Consider the following 20,453-nt stretch of genomic DNA (forward strand, 5'->3'; position numbering starts at 1 on the left):
CTGGTCCACCACCACCACACCAGCCACACAACCTTATTGAGATTACCCTGAATGATCACACTGGCCACAACAAGACTAATATTGGGTCAATTTTCTATGGGAGTTATACCAAAATGTAGCTCAATCACTGTCAGAGTCAGACATTGCATCTGCTTCTCGCTTACGCCTGGTTAAATCCGATAACGTGCGCTACGCCGCATAGGCTGGGCTGGCTCTAGCTGCTCCACATCCTCCTTAGCTACCACTTCTGCCTCCACTACTGGTTTGGGGTGCGGCTATAGGCCTGAGGGCTCTCTGATCAGAGGGGTGGAAAAAAGTGGGGGCTCTCGGAGGATTTGGAGGTTCAGGGGTCATGTATATAAACGGTCTGCTTCTGACATTCGATTTTAGACAGGACATCGACTTTTATTTTCTTCGTATTTTGTGCCTTGCACGCGTGCAGGCAATTCTGGCCCTCTGATCAGGCCGATCAGGTGCTTATTATGTGGTCTGCGAGCCCATAGTGTCTTTTCTCTGTCCCACGTGAAGTGCGGCCTGCGAGCGAGCCACTGTCACGCAGGTGTGTTAACTCATGACAACTGCGCTGCCCTTTCAGAATCCCATATCGGCCAGCTCATCCAACTCTTCAATGACATCCTTGGGTTTGAAATAATCCCACTGTTCTCCAGCGACACTATCTGTCCTTCCTTCGTCATCTACTCCATCTTCCCCTTCAGCTGCATTTCGGTCCTGGCTCGCTGTCTGTGGAAGCTTGACACCTTGGTCCCACTTGAAAAAGTTCTTTGGATCCCACATCTCTTTCACTCTCCGCAGCTCGTCCCGATTGTCGCCAAAGTACATTGCTTCGTGTGTTCTCAAAGGGAAATCTCTGTCGGGGAAGTTAATAAATGCTGCTTTCCCACCCAGCGAGTGTGGTCTGAGCCTCTTCTTGATCTTGCCCAGAAACTTTCTCATGTCCAGTTCCATCCACTTATCCACCCATTCTATTGTCACGTATGTATGAAACACGGCCTGCCGCCAAAAGTACGCAGTCTGAGTGGGCTCAAACTCGGTTGCCCGACCTCCTGCATGGATCCAGGTAACTAGGAAATTCACCTTCTCGCCCTTGAATAGTTCCCGAAATTCCGCCATCAAATCACGAATTTCGGCTGTCACTTTTTCGATGGTGGCCTTATCGTTATTTGTGAACACAAAAGAACTATACAGTTCATAGGTTTTGTTTGTGGGATAGGCCCGCTCCGTTTCTTCCATCCACTGATTGACGAGGGTTTCGTAGAGGAACCGAGTTGACTTCTCTGGCAGCACTCTTCTTTTGAACTGGACCTTGAGGCTGTCGTTGGCGATGTGCTTCTCGATAAGCCGATCGTACTCGCCTTTGCTACCGTCAAAGGAAATTGTGAACCGGACCCCGTCCAAGTTGCCCTTGTCACGCAAATCGCAAATCCAGGTGCTGTCGACTGTGATGTTCTTGGGCCAATCCGTCAGGTAGAAATCATTCATCGTCTTCATAAACTCGTTATTGTCGAATCCCCCTTCAGGAAACCATTGGTGCCGTCCAGCAACTACCATACCATGCCTGTTCTTCAGCTTTTGAACCTTGAGCTTCATCTTGACCATCACGCCAAAGTTGCCGCCCCCAGCGCCACGCAAGGCCCAGAAGAGCCTGCCTTCCTTTGACTGTGGGTCATCCTTCTCGCCGACAGTGACCAGCTTGCCATCTGCCGTTACCACAGTGGCTTCCATCATGGTATCACATCCCATGCCAAAACTTCTGGTAAAGGGCCCAAGACCACCGCCGAGCATGAAACCGCTGACTCCCACAGTCGGGCATCTCCCTCCGTTGATGATTAGCCCATCATGGCGGCCATCTATCAGTTTCCCGTACACGTGTCCCCATTGACAACCTGCGTCGATATCCACAGTCATATCTCGCGCGTTAAGACTGACCCCCTGCATCCGTCGCAAGTCTAGAGAGATCCCATCGAAAGCCGTCGAGTGGCCGGCGTACGAATGGCCATTGCATTTTATTGTGACTTTCAGCTTCTCTGACCGCGCTTCATTGATAATAGCCTGCACCTGCGTGGCATTTTCAGGCTGGATGACACAGTTGGGGCGGGAAAAGCGGTAGAGCAAGTTAGAGGTGGCGATGAGGTGTTCGTACTCCCTCTCCTGGGGCTGAAAGACTGGGATGGCTTGTTTCTTGAGCCGCTCCACCGTCTTCTCGAGGCTGCGCGACTGCTGTGGAGCAAAGATGGCAAATTTTCTGCTGCCTTTGGCGTTGATGCCCAATGTGCTGATGTGTTGTCTCCCGGCTAGGCCTATACGAAGCAGGCTACACAAAGGTTGACGCATTTTGGGGGTTGTTTGAGCTTCGACGGAAGCTAGACTCGTTGTTAAGGATATTGAATGATGGAACACAAGTCCAACGAGGGCCGAGGGCCGCTGGTTTATTCTTTCACGGCAGCTTATCAAAAACAACTATTTACGCATTCTCCACCCAAGATAGAGTGTTGTTACGCTATAGGAATGCCACCTAGCCTTTAGCTTCAGAGGTTACATCTGCAGGGTAGGACCCTACATGCATGTACAGTCGCAAGGTTGCAAGAATCGTACGATTTCAAAGCCCTCATACCCAATAGTGGGTACGAAAGTCCTGGATTTTGTCTTAGGAATTTTTATATGTACCTAGGTACCTACTTATCTGTTGTGTTCAAGTTAGCGAATGAACCAACGGAGCCGCCAACAATGTTTTTTTGGACACTGCACACACGCCGAAGGTCTGCTGGTCTGAGTATTCAGTCTGGAATCTTCTCAGAAACGGCATTCGTGAGACATAAAGGACCGCGTCCTCTGACTCCTCTCACAGACTGAAAGGCCCCAATACACCGGCTATCATCCTCAACACATCGATCCGGCCATGTCTCCCTTCCAAGACGCCCGCAATGGGGTGTTGACATATTCTAAAATCCGCGCCTATCTCCAGGAAAACCCCAAACTATTTGAAGTGCAAAATCCAGAGACAGGCCACACACTCCTCGCAACGGCGGTAGTCGCGGGATTTCCGGAGGAGGTCCGACTCCTTCTCGATGCAGGCGCACCAGTTGATGGCGTCTCAAGCCAAGACGAGACCCCTCTCCTCCTTGCCAACTGGAAAACAAAGGTCGAACGGTCACTCATCGTTCAACATCTTCTCAAGCAGTCCCCCATGGTTGATGCCACCTGCGACAAGGCCGAAAACAAGACAGCACTCATGTTTGCCATTGAGAATGGAGACCTCGATTCCATTGATATGTTGAGGCGCGCGAATGCCAGTCTCAGTGTCAAAAACGATGAGGGATTCACAGCGAAAGAGATGGCTGACCGTGTCAAGAACGAGAACCCTGCGGTATATCGTGCTGTGAACCAGACAGAAAGGAGTGGACGCGAGAAGTTGGCAAGCATGGTGATCTCGGTATTGCTTTTTACTGTGACCTGGTTGAATGAAACGTTTGACGGGGTGATGCAAAAGGTTTCCGGACTGAATCCTCCTGTTGAACCGAATTATGAGACGGTAGGCTGCACTCCTTGTCTTGACCTCGTTCCACAATACTAGGTACCTATCTGGCTTACAATACCTACTATGCAGGGCATTCTTGGTTCCGATGCTTCCAACGCGACCAACCTTACAAAGGAGGAGTTTGTGAAGAAGGTGGATACCTTCGTTCGCGATCGTGGGCCCCTTGAACGTTTCTTTAAGGGCAAAAAGACCTACATCCAGGATATTGCGCTGAAGGCCACGGAGCTTTCCAACGACCAGTCAACTGACCTTGGATCTACGGATCTTCTTCCAAAGACTGTCAAGGTTTCGCTCCACAAGCAGGTCATTTATTGTGGTAAGTCCCCAAAACAGTTTCGCTTAGAGTTGTGGTCTCACAGTACCTTACCTACTACTTTATGCAGATGATAGCTCTTCCATGCATCGTGAAAATCGCTGGGTCTATCAAAAGGAGCTTGTATTGCGTATCGCGAAAATCAGCACTCGAATTCTGCCTGAAAGGGAGGGAGTTGCGCTTCGATTTATCAACCAGGTTATCGATGACTCTTCTAATCTGTCGCTTGAGCAAATCACCAAGATCATGTCTGAAACCTCATGGATGCCGAATGGCGATACCCCGATCGGGACTAATCTGAGGTCGCAAATCTTGGAGCCTCTTGTCTACGCCAAACTCCGAGACGGAACCTTTGATAGGCCATTGTTGATCTCGATCATGACAGATGGCATGCCCTCAAAAGAAGAACCATCAGAGCTTGCCGAGGCAATAATAGAGTGCGGAAAGGAGCTTCAAGCAGCTCAGTTCCCTAGAGAAAGTAAGTATTTCCCAAATAATCGTTTGGTCAGAATAATGAATCTCACATGCTCTGTTTAGGTGTCAAATTCATGATTGGGCAGGTTGGGACCGCAAAGGGGGCAACAAATTTTCTAGCCACACTCCGAGACAACCCGGCCATCGCCCCAGTTGCATACATTACCTCCGGTCCGTCTATCGGTTTTTGTAGGGCTTAGGATAGTACTGACGTATATGGATTACAGAGCGCCTTGACGACAGGTTTGCTAGCCTTCGTGAGAATGAGCGTGGTCTTGATCGATGGGTGAGTAAATGCAATAATACCCATCAACCCGCTAAGTGCCGTTTGCACCCGACTAATTATCAGTTGCAGCTCATCGATACTTTGTTTGCGCCTTTCAACGACGCGGTTACAAGCTAGAGTAACATTGAGACAATGGCTAGGGTCAATGTAGTGTTGAAACTGAGAATGTATCATACGGCAAACAAGCACTCAGCCCCATCACGGCCTAACCGCTATCTACTTGCACAATCGAGAACCAATGGTTGGAAGTGAGGCAGACAATCAAATACCTCGCAGCTGCTAAAAGAATGATATTAGCCATAGGGTACGAGGAAGGACTTAGCAGCTGCCTGAGGCCACCAGGGCACTGTCACAGTGGTTGCACCGTGACCGTCGTTAATCCAGTGATGGGGATTGGCACGTGCAGAGTATGGGCCAATGCGACTTAAATGACTTCGTATCTCGCTGCCGCGAGACGTGTTTGTAGCTCTTTGAGCTATGTCTTGATAATAGAGCCTACCTGTAGCCGACGGAATAAAGTCTAGACTGTAGCTTAGCTGAATATTATTGTCATTAATCTATTAACCTGTCTTACCTATAACATTACGTAGCTCCAACCCTATTAACCGATCGCTCTAATACAATAGCTACCTACCTTAAACTCCCTGCGAACCCCAATATAGCGTAAGAGCTAGTCGAAAACGTTAGTTAATATCCTAAAGACTAGATCCTTTACTTAAGGAACATAGACGCATATATTATTGCATTAGAAGAAGAGGTTACCGCCCTCTGTACCGCTAATAGCACTTACGACTCCACTATCTCGTCTCTCCGAATTAAAATCTTAAACCGTAACGCAATTATTAGCTATTAAAAAGAAGAATTAAAAGAACGGAACCTCGATAGTATCTGAAAGATTATACAGTTTAAAGTTAAGGAAGCTTAAGTCCTCGCTACTATTACCCCTGCTGTTACTCCCGCCGTATATTAGTTTGGGGTGCGGCTACAGGCTTGAGGTCTCTCCGATTAGAGGTGGAAAAAGTGGGGGCTCTCGGAGAATTCGGAGGTTCAGGGGTTACATATATAAGTGGTCTGCTTCTAACATTCTATTTTAGATAGGATGTCGACTTTTATTTTCTTCATATTTTGTGCCTTATACGCGTGCAGGCAATTCTGGCCCTCTGATCAGGCCGATCAGGTGCTTATTATGTGGTCTGCGAGCCCATAGAGTCTTTTCTTTGTCCTACGTGGAGTGCGGCCTGCGAGCGAGCCACTGTCACGCAGGTGTATCCATTCAGAGAGCCATCATCTTCCACCTGTCAGGCGTGGGTCACATGACCTACCATTCACTTGTCCCACTTGCCCCACCTTCCAGTTGTAGTATTTAGTCTAGCTTGCAGGACCTCACCTCTTGGTTCCTGCAACCTACTTTTGTATTGAAAAGGTCTTCCTAAACTTGCCACGTGCCAGTCCTGAGGTCCCGTCCGTGACACGTTTGTTAGTTGTGGTTCAGTCTTCAAAGCTTCCCTTTACTGTTTCTGCCTTATTTGTAAGGCTAAAAGAAGAGAAGTTAGAAGACTTTTTATTTTTAAGTATAGCAGTACGGTAGCCGAAAGAGCACTGTTCTAGTCGAGGACGGACATCATGAATGGCGATGTTGTCCACCTTTTCGAGCAGCATGTTGGTCTGGGGGATCTTTTTTGTAGGCTTCTGCCGTTTAAGTTCGTAGACGCGTTCAGTCTCAAATTTGGGATCCCGTTGTAGGAAATACATCCATGAGTGAATAGGATCGGTGGCAGCCATGTTGTTTCGAGGGCGGTATTGTGTCAATTGAGAAAGTGAAGTGTGATGGTGCTACTACGGGTTTGGGGAAGGTTTTGTCAAAATCAGTCCTGGCAATTTTATGGATGCAGATTGGTTTCAAGTTGAAGAGTGTCGAAGAGTGTTGGATTGTGTTGTAGGTGTTAATGCGGTGGACCGTGGTGTGATAATGTGTTATGGATTATAGAATGGTGGAAATAGCTTGATTGTAGTCAGATAGTGTTTAAGACAACAACGTTGTTCTGCTTTAATAGTTCTTGTCATTTTGTTGTGTTTGTGTTGGTGATGAAGTGGGGGAAGAGGTGTCTGGTTTGATCAACAGCTCATTGGCCGAAGTGACCCCACCTCCAGGTAGGCAGTCACCCTATAAAAGGGATTTTGTCCTTCCCAGGAACCAAAGATGATGCAACCATTTTCATCTCGACATCACTGCTCACCTTACTTATTATAATGTTCGAACGTCTCCCGGAGGAGCTGCTCCGAGAAGTGGCCAAAGGGTTTAATATTCAAGATGTCAAAACCCTCTCGCTCGTCTCCAAGACCTTCCATGCCATATGGGGACCGAGGTTTTGGAGCACACTGTGTGTTAATACTGCTGGTCCAGGAGACCGACCATCATCTGTCAGCATCAAACGGATCGAACAATGCGCCCATGCGCTTCAGAATGCTACCTCCTCCATACAGAATGTCGCCGACATGGTGTTTCGACGGGACACTCGATGGAAGCTATGGGGCTATGAGAAGGAAGAAGACTGGCCCAACGTCGCCTGTCTCCACCGGCAACCACCACCGGAGGACCTTGGGGTGTGGAGAGCTCTGCAACGAGCAGCGCCAGTCACTGGATGGTCAAAAGATGAATGGTCCTTAAGGAATCAAAGGTGCGTCGAGGCAAGCATAGAACGAATGGGAAAGCAGCTGGGTCCCGACAACATGGACGACGTTGCCCTCGCTGTACAATCTGTTCTCGAACGCATCCCCGCTGGCCAACTCCAATCTTTCACCTGGGACTTGGCAACATGCATTCCTCAGCCTATTTTGGATAGCCTCTTCCAAACGCAACCGCAGCTCCAGTCTATATCCTTGACGGCTGATACCCGTTGCAAGGCCATGACCAAAACCATCCACCTACCGTTCTGCCAGCTCAAACGGATTACTTGCAATACGATACCACGATCTTATGTTCTACCGGTTCGAAGAATGCTTGAAAACAATAGAGGGCACTTGCATGACCTCCAAATCGAGGAATTGCCGTACGGAGGCCTTTTCGAGGAGCTCTTATTTGGTCCAAAAGAATGTGAAGATTCCGCTGATCGGTGCCACAGTATGTTGGGAGCGAATCTTGATGTATTGTTTCCATCACTTGCAACCCTGTCTTTGAGATCGGTCTATTTGACCAAGAGAATGGATCGAGCATTCAACATCAGTGGTCTAGATGCACTTACATTACGCCGGTGTTCGCGATCGAGTGAATTCCTCGAAAGAATAATGGCAGCAAACAGACCCCTTCAGCTCAAGACCTTTGAGTTCATGTCTAGCCATGGGCACGATAATGATGACTATGACGTGGAGACGAATACAGTCAACACCTTTCTTCTATCATTCAACGGTTTAGAAAATCTCTACATCGGTTTTGCCAGAGATTTCGACGAAGACAGCGCTGGCCTCCACCCCCTCTGGTCTACCGTTGGCCATCACGGCTCAACACTGAAGAGGTTGGTGGTCCATCAGCGAGGCGTATGGACAGGTCCAATGTGCACAATGGGCGTCTTTGAGAGAAATGTCGATCCCATTAGTGACGTCGATGGCACGCTCGATGTTTCAGAGACGAGCATCAGCAAGTGGGCGCTGGATCCCGCCGAAAATCCCCTATCAGCCCTTCCAAAACTTGAATGCCTCGGCCTACCTTGCGCTGTTTCAGACTGGAGCGAGTCCGATACGTGGGAGAGACATAGTATAGAACCAGGTGTGCGGTTCGAGCCTTTTATTGTATGTATCTTGCATTGCGGCTTGTGCTGATAACTTCCTAACCGATCGTAAAAAACATCCAGATAACCCTCCTCAGGCCATTTACCGGAGGCTCACGGAGCCTCAGGCTCCTCCATTTCCGAAAAACAGGCTCAGGTTATGCATGGGCCTTCAAAGCGACCAGCCTCCCGCCTTATTCCAGGCGACGACGGGCCGCGTCGACTCGGGCCCACGATGCTGAAGACGTTTTCCTCCTTCCCATCCCTCCTTCCGATATGTTATCATCCCTCCACCCACCTTTCTCCTGTTTTCTCAGTTGGGCCTTCGGGCCAAAGGGCATTCGCTCCCTCCAGGCCGTCGCTTTTGGGGATTTTGCAAACGGCCACATGGGCGGCAAATTCCTTCACAACATCTTTGCCATTCGTAACAAGGATGAGCTGCGAGGATACCAGGTGTTTGACTGTCGCGACAAAGCCCATGAGCACAAATGGCGGGCCATGGCGGATAGGTACGCTGACTTTCTGGAATCATGCCCCGTCGGGCCACGGGTGGAAAGTTGGGGGGACGGGTCGAGGTATTATTTCTAATCAAGATTATTTCTGTTTTCAGGAGTCGAGGTTCTCGTAGATTGAAATACAAGATTCTTCAACAGATAAGATTATCGTCCCAAGGACGAGATATATGATCCGAGTATTGTTCGAACCGCGGTGTTAGCTGTGAAGACAGCAATTGTTAGATAAAACAAACAAGAGCTTTGCAAAGAGGGTACTTATAGACTCAGAATGACAATTCAGGAATATCCAGGCGGCAACGAAGAAAGGGAAATAAAAAGTAAAAATTAAACAAAAGAAAAGAAAAGAAAAGAAAAAAAAAATTAAGCCCGAACAGAGCTACCCAACCTTGTCTCGAACAAGGTACCTCTCGACTGACCAGTCGCCTTAACCCGTGCATGAAGTGCGAAAAGGGTCCCTGGGAGTCAGTCGAGCGTCTTAACCAATTAGGCCCTGGACGACTCTGTTTATTGAGAGGAAGGTGCTCCAATACAGTAAGTATATGAACGCCACCACAGCCTCCTTCCTTTCTCATTGAGTCGCAACAGGTTTGTTGCTCTTTCCTTCCTTCCTTACGTTTTTAGACAGCGGAGATAGGTAAATTGCTGGCCCCACGTGTTGGACGTGGAAAATCCAGCTTTTCTTTTCTTTTCTCCCCACGCGACATTCCCCTGGACACGCGCCACCATCGATACTCCATACCAACAAAGCAACCACCCCAAGTAATCCGTTTTTCTCCGCTGGTCTTCGGCACAGATCTGGCAGGTCTGATAGCGCATCTCTTGCGGTATTCGGCACCATGGCCTGTGAATTTTCCCCGCCCCTCTTCACTATCTCACCGCCATCTCGACTATTGCCCGGGAGCTGCGCGCTCCTGGGTGGTTGAGTCGTGAAATTTATATGACCGCCGTCCGACGTCCTCATGTGCCCGCCGTCCGAAGGCGTATCTCATCACAGGTTCAAGTCTCCGCTAGTGCCAAAGGGCCTCTCTATTAATATTTGGACTTTCTCCCTCTTTTCTGAATCTCAACCTCTTCCTTACCCTTTCCTCTGTCCTTGGTCAACCGACTTACTCGTGGGCTGCCTCCCTCTCTTTCAAACCTCATACTCTCTGCCCCTAGCCAACCAACCTCTCGCATCCTTAACATCATGACAGTTCGTCGGTATGATCCTTAAATTTCAATGACAATACTGCTAACACGCGTGGTGTACAGGCCCATCTGTTCAGGTAGCAATCGTGCTACTGAATGAGAACAAACGGCCCCATCGTCCCCGTATCCCAATTCGAGTGCATGTGGAGTTGGAAATTGAGGATACAAAAAGGCGTGTTGGCAAGAGGTTTCGAAGTGAGACTTGGACGGCGGCTGGGTTTTGGACAACGCCTCGCTTTGAAGTGGTTTACGAGAGCGCGGAAACGGATGACGATGAGAATGCGGAAACGGATGACGACGAGACCGACAATCAGAGCACCGCCAGTCAAAGCACCGCCGGCAAGCCCCTCCAGAACTGCCCACAGGCGCCGCACCCTGCGGTTGCTGGGACGATCACAATTCAGCCACGGAAGGAAGCCCTGCAATATGCTGAGGTGGTCAGCCAAATGCCCGATGTCGAAGAAGATGTTGTTCGTCTGGTATATTGCGTTGATGGTGCATTGCAGAACCATCAGGGTAGCAACTGGGAGGGTGTGCCCGGTGCGGATAGGTACGCTGACTTTCTGGAATCATGTCCCGTCGGGCCGCAGGTGGAAAGTTGGGGGGATGGTTCGAGGTATTATTACTAATTAAGAAGAGCTTTTATATGGGGCTGTAATAGTCTAGAGAAACACATTTACTTCAGGAAAATATAAACACGGCAATTATTCCAACTCTGCCCGATTCTCCTCTGTTCCTGTCCTGGCCTGGTACAGTGCCTCTAACCTTGCGGCAGCAGCTTGGGACGCATACTCTTGCTGTTTCGGGGGTAGGGTGGTGACAGGGGCGTACCAACTCAGATATGGTGGTGTTCTCACCTCCCTGGAAAAGGAGGGCGATTTGTGCGGGAGGATTCGTTGCAAAATCAGTGTTTTTGGCTGTTGGGTTGGTAGATCAAGAAGAGGCCATGGCGCTGGCTGGGTGTATGGCGCCGGTCGTATAGCCTCGTGGTAGGATTCCTCGCCTGTGGCTTGAGGGATCTGCGGGATTGCGGGTGGTGGTCTCGAGGGGGAGGGTGGTGGCCTCACTGGCGACGACGGAGGTATATCTGTTGCATCCATCCCTTCCTTTGCACCTGCGTCCTCCTGGCGCATGATTATCTGCGTGTCAGGCAGTTCTGCCAGGTTGTCCTGGCCGTCATTGAGCGAGCATGTCAAGTCAGGAAGATATGCCACGTGCTGATGCTCGGCATTTTCTGCGTCAACGGCTGTGGTGAGAAGATCCAAGATGCGCTGACGCTGCTCAGTTGTGGTAGTTGAAGCAAAGGAGAAGCTGGACAGAGCGCCGAGGTTCGTAGCTCGCGCTCCATGCCCAAGCAAGCTTGCAACAGCCTGGGAATGGCCTTCGAAAGCCGCTCGCCTCAGGGGATCCCAGCCTTGTGCATCAAGTTCATGTACAGTCCCTCCGTGTTGGAGCAGCGCCTGGATCACTTGGACATGACCACCACTAGCTGCCAAATACATCGATGTATCCGTTGTTCCCTTGACCCTGGCGCCACGGGTGAGTAGGTAACTCGCAATCTCTACATGTCCGTTTTGGCATTGATGTCTGCCTCTCGGTCTAGGAGAGTCGCTATGACTTGGCAATGACCACTGGCAGCTGCCAGATGGAACAGGGAAAGCTTCCACTTGTCCTTGGACTGTACGTTGGCACCCTCTGCAATCAATCAACAACTCGACAATATCGTTGTGACCGCAGTGACAGGCGACGGAAAGAGGCGTTCTTCCGGTTCCTTTGTGCGGATGGTTGATGTCAGCCCTCTTGCGAATCAGCGAGGCCATTTCTTCCTGGTCGCCCCTTTGATCCGCCACAATGGGCTTCGGTGGTGGATGATTACCGTTAGACTGGAGGTATATATCGGTAGCTTCGAATTCGCCAGGGAATCGATTACCCAACTGAGACTTTGACGACATTGACGCAGCTTGCTTGTTGGCGTTCGACCGTCTCAGTTGCCTCAAGCGTTGGCGGATGGGGGAAGATGGCGATTTGGGCAGAGACTCGTCCGAGACTGAACCGCTGGTGTTGGAACTCTTGTCGCTGACAGGAGACCTTGGCTCGGAAGATGGGCTGTCTGGTAGCATCTTAAAGGGCATTGGGCGTTCCCACGTGGGGTCTCGACAATCGTGATACTTGTTTTCATAACTGGGACTTGGTAGTCTGACGTGCATGTCGAACAGGGGAACAGTATCGGGACGGCTCTCCGGGAAACTGCCAATTCTGTGCAATCTCCCTAACGATGCTGGCGCCGGTTCGGAACCAGCAACCGTTGACAGTTCGGTATCTCGGAGGGTGGATTGTTCTCGAACTGTGCTCGTGTCATCGCGTATTCGTTGAAAAATCTGCCGGGCGGTCCCTGCTCGAAGGAGCCTGGTTTGTTCCGCGAGACTCTGGCTGTGGGGAAGTGTCTGTCAGCTTGTGTAGGGACATGGCACGCAACTCGAACTGCAAGACTTACCAATACGCTGCACTGAGAAGTACCTGCAACGCCGAAATCTGAGAATCCAGTCGTTGTTCGTGTTCCTTGATCTTCGAGTCGATAAACAACTGTTTCAGGCGCGACACAATTGTATCTTCGAGCAGTCCCGCCACAGCTTGGTCCAGCGTTTCAATAAAGACCTGGCATCCTTCCATGGCCACTCCCAAGCTGTCATGCATTTCCTCGCCATCGGGGCTTGTGGACGCGTATAACTCCGCCCAGTCCTTGACTTGTGCCAGCGCGGCTCGTACTGTAGATAACTTTGCGATCAAAAGTTGTAGCGACCGTGCGCCCTCAGACCATCGCTGTTTGAGGGAATAGAGATTGGTTGTGACCCGGGCGATGACTGTTACGATTTCACTGCAGGCTGCAACGGCGCCAATGATCGAGAGGGGCTCCATTGTCGAGGTTTAGAGGGCCACGGAAAAGAGACTCTGGAGTAGCGACAACCAAGCGGGAGCGGAGGAGAAAGAAATAAGAACCAGGCCAGCGAGGTTTCGTTCCGATTCGTGACCCGTTGGCCTCTCCATGATGCACCCCCCGGCAAAGATGAGGTGACACCACTGGTAACTCGGAGCCGGGCAGAGGAATTTACACAACATACTGCACAGTTTGTGCTGCGACATTGGTACCGGGGGGTCTTCTCAGCCTTGTATCGGCGCCGTAGAATTGGCTCCCTCACGAGTCACGCAACCTGGAAGAAGCTCTTGATATGAGTTGATGAGGTGAAAAAACTGAATGGCGGAAACTCTGGTATGATAAACTGATGAAGAAGGACGCAACCGCCTGTTGGAGTGAGGAACTGAATGTGGAAGGAAGCATGGGTCACTCAGTGGACCCACACAACATCGGACACCAGGAAAGCACAAAGCGTCCTACCGTCGAGTCGTACCATAAGGACGTCCATGGCCACGGGGCCAAGGCAAGGAGGATATTTCACCACAAAGACCCACATAAGGGTTATTGTGACAGGAGCCCGTACTCTCGGGCTGACGCCCAGTTGTGCAGATCTATTGACAAGACCTCCTGAATGCTTCCGGAGAGTGGCTGTGAGTTTTTCAGAAAGCAAAAATCGGGGTAGCTGAGATGCAGGTTGATGGCATCTTGGGGACAAGAGATGACGCGTAAGGTGCAGTCGAAGGCAGACTTAGCCCAAGAGGCATACATCTTGCAAGAATTATTTCGTTTATTCTCCACTCCCTTGTTGATATCCAACGCTTCAACTGACAATTCCCAGGCTCCCATAACCAACCCCTCTACTCTAACTCGACCGGCAAACACCCGACGCTCCGTTCCCCTCTTTCACAACCCGATGGACAATCCCCCCCGGCAAACTGCCACCCAAACAACACCTTACTCTCCTCACTTCCCACCCCCCAAGCACCACCTCCGGGTCCTGATCCTTCATCCCAACTCGACCCCCAATAACCTATTCACTCCCTATATCCAACTGTCCCCATCCCAGCTCAATCAACTCTTTGATAGACACCCCATAAACATACTCCCTAAACCCCGCCCACCTCATAGCAGCAGCGCACATGGGGCAGCTTTCGGCGTTGGTGTACAAGCTCAGGTCCTGAACGCGGCTAGCGACTCCGCTGGTGTCATATTATAAGCCGAGGAGACAAAGATTGAGGAGCAGTTGTTTATTGTTGCCATCTCCCCCGTGAAGAGTCGGGTTGCCGGCTGTCACGGTTCTGGAAGACAGTGGGGCCACGAGGACCAATCAGGACTGGACCGCGCGATCGAGCGGGGCTCACGGTCCAGGTGGGCAAACGGACCAATAAGATGGGGACCGGGGACCGCGGCGGAGCTCACGGTCCACGGTCCAGTATCGGCCAATCAGGAGCGGACCGAGGACCGTCTGTAAGTCAACGGTCCACGGTCCACTGGTCTATATATACGGAGGAACTGGCTGGTGTAGATAGACAGTTCCGCAGTATGCAATTCAAGCTTGTATTCACGGTATCTTGTGTTTACATTGAGACATCTTGTTGTGCACTGTTTAGCTGCACCGAACCAGGATTGTTCAGGTGCCTTCAACCAGTATCCCTTTCAGAGGTTCTGGATAGGGGTTCGTCATAGCGGCCAGGGAACTCTGGTTTGCGCCAGTGCAGATGAGGGTTCCTTTGGGGTTGTCGAGGGTGTGGTTCACGATGACGGTGCCAAAGGCTGCGAAGGGGCAGGGGTAGGGGGAGAGGGCGAGGGTGTTGGCTTGGTGGATCTAGTGTTTACGGACTGAGAGGGGGGTACTGTTCTATTTCAGCGCTAATCCACTCTGTCTGACCATTGGTAGCGGGGTGATAGGCTGAGGACGGTCTTAGCGTAATTCCTAGGCGAGTGGAGAGCGATTTCCACATTGCTGATACGAACTGGCTCCCTTAATCAGACACAATAGTTTCTGGTAATCCATGTAGTAAATACACTCGCTCAATGAACGCATCTGCGAGCTCTAGTGCGTCGAGCCCTCCTCTAGGGATAAAATACCTCATCTTCGTAAGGCGGCCAATAACCACAGCAATATGCTTATAGGTCCTCCCCCTCACCGAGCAGAGTGGCAGCGGCATCACATAGTCTACCGAAATATCTCGCCATAGCGCTAGTGAGAGAGGTACACTTTTAATCCCTAAAAGTTCGTGAAAGTAGGGCGGCTTTTCGAAAACTTTATACTTTACTTTAATAACTACTAGTTTTTGCGCGGAATAAAGGGGTTTATAAAATTTAAAGATCTTTAATCCATTTATATTCTTTATTTTTACACTTTATTATAGCTATATTATAGTATAAACTATGGCCGTTTGCGAATACTAGTCCGAGCGCCCGCACTATTACACTTTTAAGTATTAGACTATAAAGGATTTAGAAAGCTTAATAGAGTTCGTTTTACGATCTTGGTCTTGTGTGACGAACCCCTGTACAGAACCCCTGAAAGGGGTACTGGTTGAAGGCCACTTCTGACAATTAGTTCGGTGCGGCTAAACAGCGCACAACAAGATGTCTCAATGTAAACACAAGATACCGTGAATACAAGCTTGAATTGCATACTGCGGAACTGTCTATCTACACCAGCCAGTTCCTCCGTATATATAGACCAGTGGACCGTGGACCGTTGACTTACAGACGGTCCTCGGTCCGCTCCTGATTGGCCGATACTGGACCGTGGACCGTGAGCTCCGCCGCGGTCCCTGGTCCCCATCTTAGAGTGGGTTGTGCCTTTGCCTACGTTTACCGATGGGCAAGGGAGGACGAGGGTGGCGGCGCAGAGTGAGATTAAGTATATCAGTGAGAAGCAGCTTCTGGTCCTGCCGAGGGATAGCGGGGTGGGTGCTTGCACGGATAGCACGACGAGTGTGTACAGGCATGTGGATGTGATTGATATTGGGAGGGCGACGGATGTGAAGGGGGGGAGGTATGATGCGTTTAATGCTTCGATTGCGGGTGCAGGTATGTGGTCTTACTTCTGATATGGGGGATGGATACTGACAATGGTGAGAGCAGATGGTGTTTTGAAACCAGAGATAACACCTGCCACGCTCTGCCCATGGATCGACTTCAACATCAACTCTCAGCTAAACAAGTTTGGGTTGAGAAATGGACCGCCAGCGCTGCCAACAAAGAGCCTCTTGAACGAAATGTGGGAGAGCTTGGTATTGGTTCCAGTGGACAATGGCAAGAAGGATGAGTACTTCCTGATTGCGATCTATGATAATGACTTTATCACGCAGAATGGTAAGTTTTCGTTTTGGAGAGAAGACTTCAATGCAACGCTGACATTTATCAGGATTTATCAACAATGGCAAGATCCCTTACAAAGATGCGAGTGGGTGTAGCTTGAACCAACAGGCCTTGGTGTTCAGGGTGACATTGCCAAAGAAGAGTAAGCCTTTGATCGGATAGAATCAAGATTGAATCAAGGCAACATCAACGATGATAGATGATCATCTCCTGTCCTTGTGCGCATACTTTGTGTTCCATTCAGGGGTTCAGGGGTAATTGTTATATGAGGGTTAGGGTAAGAGGAGACAAACAGTTTGTTCCGCAATGCAGTGCCAACATTTCCACGCTATCAAAACAAAAGAACCGTGCATGATATCTCTAGGTCCTCATTGGATGGACAAGGAAGAAGAGAGCCTTGTGAACGGGGCGCCCGAGGTTTCTTTGGCAGGCCTCCACAGGGCAGCCTTGGCATAACGTGCATGTAGTTCGGCTGCTATCGCGTTTCTATGCAAAGTAGGTGACGGGATGATAGTGTACAGATGCCGGTGTCATTTCGCTTCCTCTAGAATGGCACCAAGGGTCCATGCCAAGGGCTGACGCTTGAGCTTGTGTCCATAAACGTCCAGTTAAGGTTACATCGTTGGTTGGACTGTCTCGGCAGGGCAGAGGAGGCGCTCGCCTGAAATGCGCCAGAACGCCACCACCCGCGTCTATCCGTACTTGCAGTGCTTCAACCACCGATATCTCACCATGGCACGAATGCGGTCGTTCGCGCGGCTTGTGGCTGTAGCCAGTCTATCCCAGATAACAGCGGCGAGTTTCTGGACTGCAACGGAGATATACGTCGAACGCCAATATGCCAGCCCTTATGGCTGCGACAGGCCTGGTGATTTCACTCAAACGATTGCCTCATGCACAACAACAGAGACCAGGAATCCTTTGCTGGTGACACATACAAGCCTACTACCCGACATAACACCAACCTCAACCACAACAAGCTATTATTCGTCCTGGGATCTGGACGTAGTCCAATACCATTATCCCACCGACGCATATCCCAAATCTGATCTGGCAATCTACGATGGCTACGGACTTTCGACCCATACGTGGCTTGTCGACATGACCTTGACCGCGCCAACGAGCTGCCCGACCCCCTTCGAATACACCACAGAAACCAACCTCGAGTATTGGGCATACGTTCCGTCAGCGCTGACCCCGATCATGAGCTCCAAAGCCAGCGTCGAAACACATGTCATGACACGGGTAGATGAAATGTATAGTTACGTCAGCCCCAACTATGAACGGATACGGTATACGACGACGTTGCACATGACCTACACGACTTTCCACGTCAAAGCAACCGACCTCCCCCCTATACGCAGGCCAGAATCGCAGGGCTCCACATACTATGATAACATCTACTACAACTACATGAGGCACTGCTTCCTCCCAGGCGAAGAGGATCCCCGGATCAGAGCAGCCAATTGTCCTTACACCTACGCCGGACAATGCAGCAAGATCAAGCCCTGGATCCTCATCCTCGCCATAGCCCTCCCTATCATCTTCCTCATCGGCTTTGTCGAAAACTACTTCTGGTTCACTCGCTTGATGCAAGGAAAAGGCTGCTTCCGCTGCGGGACAGTGGCCTGGTGTTTTCTCATCTATCTGTTCATGATCTTCTTCATGACATACGAACACAAGCGAAGTCCCGAAGATCAGGAACGGTTGAGGCTTCTGTGGAAGGAGATGCCTTTTGGGATGAGATTGAAGTTGTGGCTCGAGTGGGGGTTCAGACAGAAGTATCCTGAGCACTTGCTGGGGAGTCGGGTGCCGGTTAATGTGCAAGAGGGTATGGAGATGAGACAAACTGGTGGTGGTGGTGGAGGAGGAGGGGGTAGGGCGAGAGGGGGGGCGGGTGACTTGGACGGTGATATGCTTTTGCCTGCTTATCCTGGGCCTCCTTCGTCGAGCATTGGCGATGCTCATTCGATGGAGAGTGGGAACACTTCTGCCCACCGGGGCGCGGTCCTGGGCAATCCGAATGCGGTGCTTGGGCCTGTGCTGGGTTCTGGGTCTGTGGTCATTGGGCCGACGATGACTTCAGTGCAGCCGACGCCTGCTTCGCCGCGGCGGCAAGAGACGGATGAGAGGATAGGGGATGGCGTCATCAGGGCAGTTTAAAGGTTGCATACGGCAAACGTAATACTTAATACCTTGTTGTTCAAGAGATGTTGATTCCATTGATGGAAAGCTTAACTACCTACCTAGTTGATACCCCTAACTTACATAAATCATGTATTATTCTTGCGCAATCTGCTATAAAAGTGTGCAAATTTATGCCGTCAGACTGTCTGTGTTGAGCATGTTAGTCATGATGTGGGTACTGAAGAACAGGATCATGGCCCCATCATATGAGTACCCAAGTCTGAGGATCATTAAGGGGTCTTAAGAGGTCACGGGGCATATATTCAACCATCAATCCATCTGTGTCAAGTACTTACCTAGCTACTTAGGTATTCAATTAAGCCCCTTAACCACATCTTTCAACAGCGGGGTTGGGAACATCGCCACGAAGCACGGATCAACACGACTTGTATTGTCACTACCACTGGTGCTGGCATCTATCTAGGGTAGTCGGTTGTTATTTTTCTCCCGGGAACTGTATACGTGTGCCCCTGGCCATTTACCCCCATCTTCCATCGTCCATCGCCCAGCTCCGTCTTGCTCGAGGTCGCCATGCTAGGCACCTCAGGTAAGGTACCGAGGTACTCAAGGGAAGTTGAAGGTGACATCCTGAGGGGTACGCCACTTGCCCTTGGCCGCGTCATACGAAAAGTAAACTGGGTGCGAAGCCGGCATATCGTAAGACTGGATTGAGGTCGCCTGGTTGGAAATCATGGTGGCGGTCTGGTCGCCCTGCTTGATACCAGATGTTGACGGTCTCAATCGGCTCATATTCTCCGTGGGAACCCTTCAAGAGCTTGTTGTTGCCAAACCAGATCTGCACGGTGATGAGTTAGCAAGGATAGAACAAGGATGTAGGCGAACAACTCACCGGTGTCCACGTCTTGGTGCTGGGGTCTTGCACGCCGACAAGGACATGGACCGGAACTTCGTAGTCGTTGGAGGCAATGTTCAGGGCATTCTCCTTGGCATTGGGGTTCTCCTGTGTGGCAGCCCAAACACCGTCCTGGGTCAGGGTGTAGGAATCGCCCAGGTTTCACTGCTTCCATTTGCCACTGTAGGTGACGGTCGCTCCTTGGCCCGGCATCTCGGTGGCCCAGTTGATGCCGCAAACCGTGGTCCACTGAACATTCATGTGGGGAGCGAGGAGCTTGGAGGTGTAAACCACATTGACCGAGGCTTTGCCGCCAGTTCCAACAGCTTTGGCGACCTGGAGCAGATACGCATTGCCGTGCAATGCCTTGATGTCGAAGTCAGCCTCCTCGACCTGGACAGTATAACGAGTCGTCATGATGGGCAGGTGCGTCTTGCTGATGGGATGGATTCAATAAAGTGAGTATGGGGAAAGGAAGATGTGTCTTCTGGAGATCTAAAGGACGTCTGAAGTTTGGCTGGGTTACAGAGCTCTTTATAGACAACTGAGTGACAGTGGGCCTTCGAGGAGCTCCGTGTTTTCAACCTTCCTCCTTGCCGCCGTGTACACAGGAACCCTCCAGGTACCCATCGACGGTGATCCATCGCATGCCAGTCAGAACCTTTGGCGTCAAATGATTCAATTGAGACTGGGTCTGTGGCGGGTGATAGGATCACTGCGAACCCTGTCTTTGAGATTTTATCATTAAACGAACCGGATTGCCTCCACATCGTCATTCAGCCGACGATCTTACTTGTGGAGAGACATCAGCTCCCACGATGCCAACAATCTATTCCAGTTACAGATTTGACGGCAGCAACTTTCCATGTTCTGCAGCCGCCATCATGCACCACTGAACCTTCAGCTTCTGTCCTCCAAGCCAGACTCAGCTATCAAGCGACACTGGAACGTACTGCCTGCAGCCCAAGTCATGCATCACTCAACTCTCAGCTTCTATTGTGGCGCTTGATCTCATCTTTGGGGCTATCGGGCTCCCATTTCCCCCTAGGCCTCCGGATGGGCGGCAT

At 50.5% G+C, this 20,453-nt stretch overlaps 6 protein-coding genes across 6 annotated transcripts; 2 read left to right on the forward strand and 4 right to left on the reverse strand.

Annotated features, from left to right (window-relative positions):
* Positions 1-591: 591 nt before the first annotated feature.
* Positions 592-2,352, reverse strand: QC764_0025200 (uncharacterized protein; the record flags this gene model as incomplete). The annotated part of the gene is made up of 2 exons (XM_062940099.1): positions 592-1,293; positions 1,342-2,352. 2 exons carry the CDS (start codon positions 2,350-2,352, stop codon positions 592-594), a joined length of 1,713 nt encoding a protein of 570 aa, XP_062806497.1.
* A 3,765-nt stretch (positions 2,353-6,117) lies between these two features.
* On the reverse strand, positions 6,118-6,411 carry QC764_121475 (uncharacterized protein; the record flags this gene model as incomplete). The annotated part of the gene is made up of 1 exon (XM_062943404.1): positions 6,118-6,411. One exon carries the CDS (start codon positions 6,409-6,411, stop codon positions 6,118-6,120), a length of 294 nt encoding a protein of 97 aa, XP_062806498.1.
* A 425-nt stretch (positions 6,412-6,836) lies between these two features.
* Positions 6,837-9,049, forward strand: QC764_0025220 (uncharacterized protein). Its single transcript, XM_062940100.1, has 2 exons — positions 6,837-8,415; positions 8,478-9,049. Exons 1-2 carry the CDS (start codon positions 6,880-6,882, stop codon positions 8,979-8,981), a joined length of 2,040 nt encoding a protein of 679 aa, XP_062806499.1. The 5' UTR covers positions 6,837-6,879; the 3' UTR covers positions 8,982-9,049.
* Positions 9,050-10,800: 1,751 nt separating this feature from the next.
* QC764_121490 (uncharacterized protein) lies at positions 10,801-13,029 on the reverse strand (the record flags this gene model as incomplete). The annotated part of the gene is made up of 2 exons (XM_062943405.1): positions 12,591-13,029; positions 10,801-12,526 (listed from the first exon to the last, which is right to left on the reverse strand). The coding sequence occupies exons 1-2, from the start codon at positions 13,010-13,012 to the stop codon at positions 10,801-10,803; spliced, it is 2,148 nt and encodes a 715-aa protein (XP_062806500.1). The 5' UTR covers positions 13,013-13,029.
* Positions 13,030-17,078: 4,049 nt separating this feature from the next.
* QC764_0025240 (uncharacterized protein) lies at positions 17,079-18,509 on the forward strand (the record flags this gene model as incomplete). Its single annotated transcript, XM_062940101.1, has 1 exon — positions 17,079-18,509. The coding sequence occupies one exon, from the start codon at positions 17,079-17,081 to the stop codon at positions 18,507-18,509; it is 1,431 nt and encodes a 476-aa protein (XP_062806501.1).
* Positions 18,510-18,902: 393 nt separating this feature from the next.
* QC764_121595 (uncharacterized protein) lies at positions 18,903-19,803 on the reverse strand (the record flags this gene model as incomplete). The annotated part of the gene is made up of 3 exons (XM_062943406.1): positions 18,903-19,329; positions 19,384-19,518; positions 19,579-19,803. 3 exons carry the CDS (start codon positions 19,801-19,803, stop codon positions 19,153-19,155), a joined length of 537 nt encoding a protein of 178 aa, XP_062806502.1. The 3' UTR covers positions 18,903-19,152.
* Positions 19,804-20,453: the final 650 nt, after the last annotated feature.

This window comes from Podospora pseudoanserina, chromosome 1 (genome assembly GCF_035222485.1).
Source record: "Podospora pseudoanserina strain CBS 124.78 chromosome 1, whole genome shotgun sequence".
Lineage (NCBI taxonomy): Eukaryota > Fungi > Ascomycota > Sordariomycetes > Sordariales > Podosporaceae > Podospora > Podospora pseudoanserina.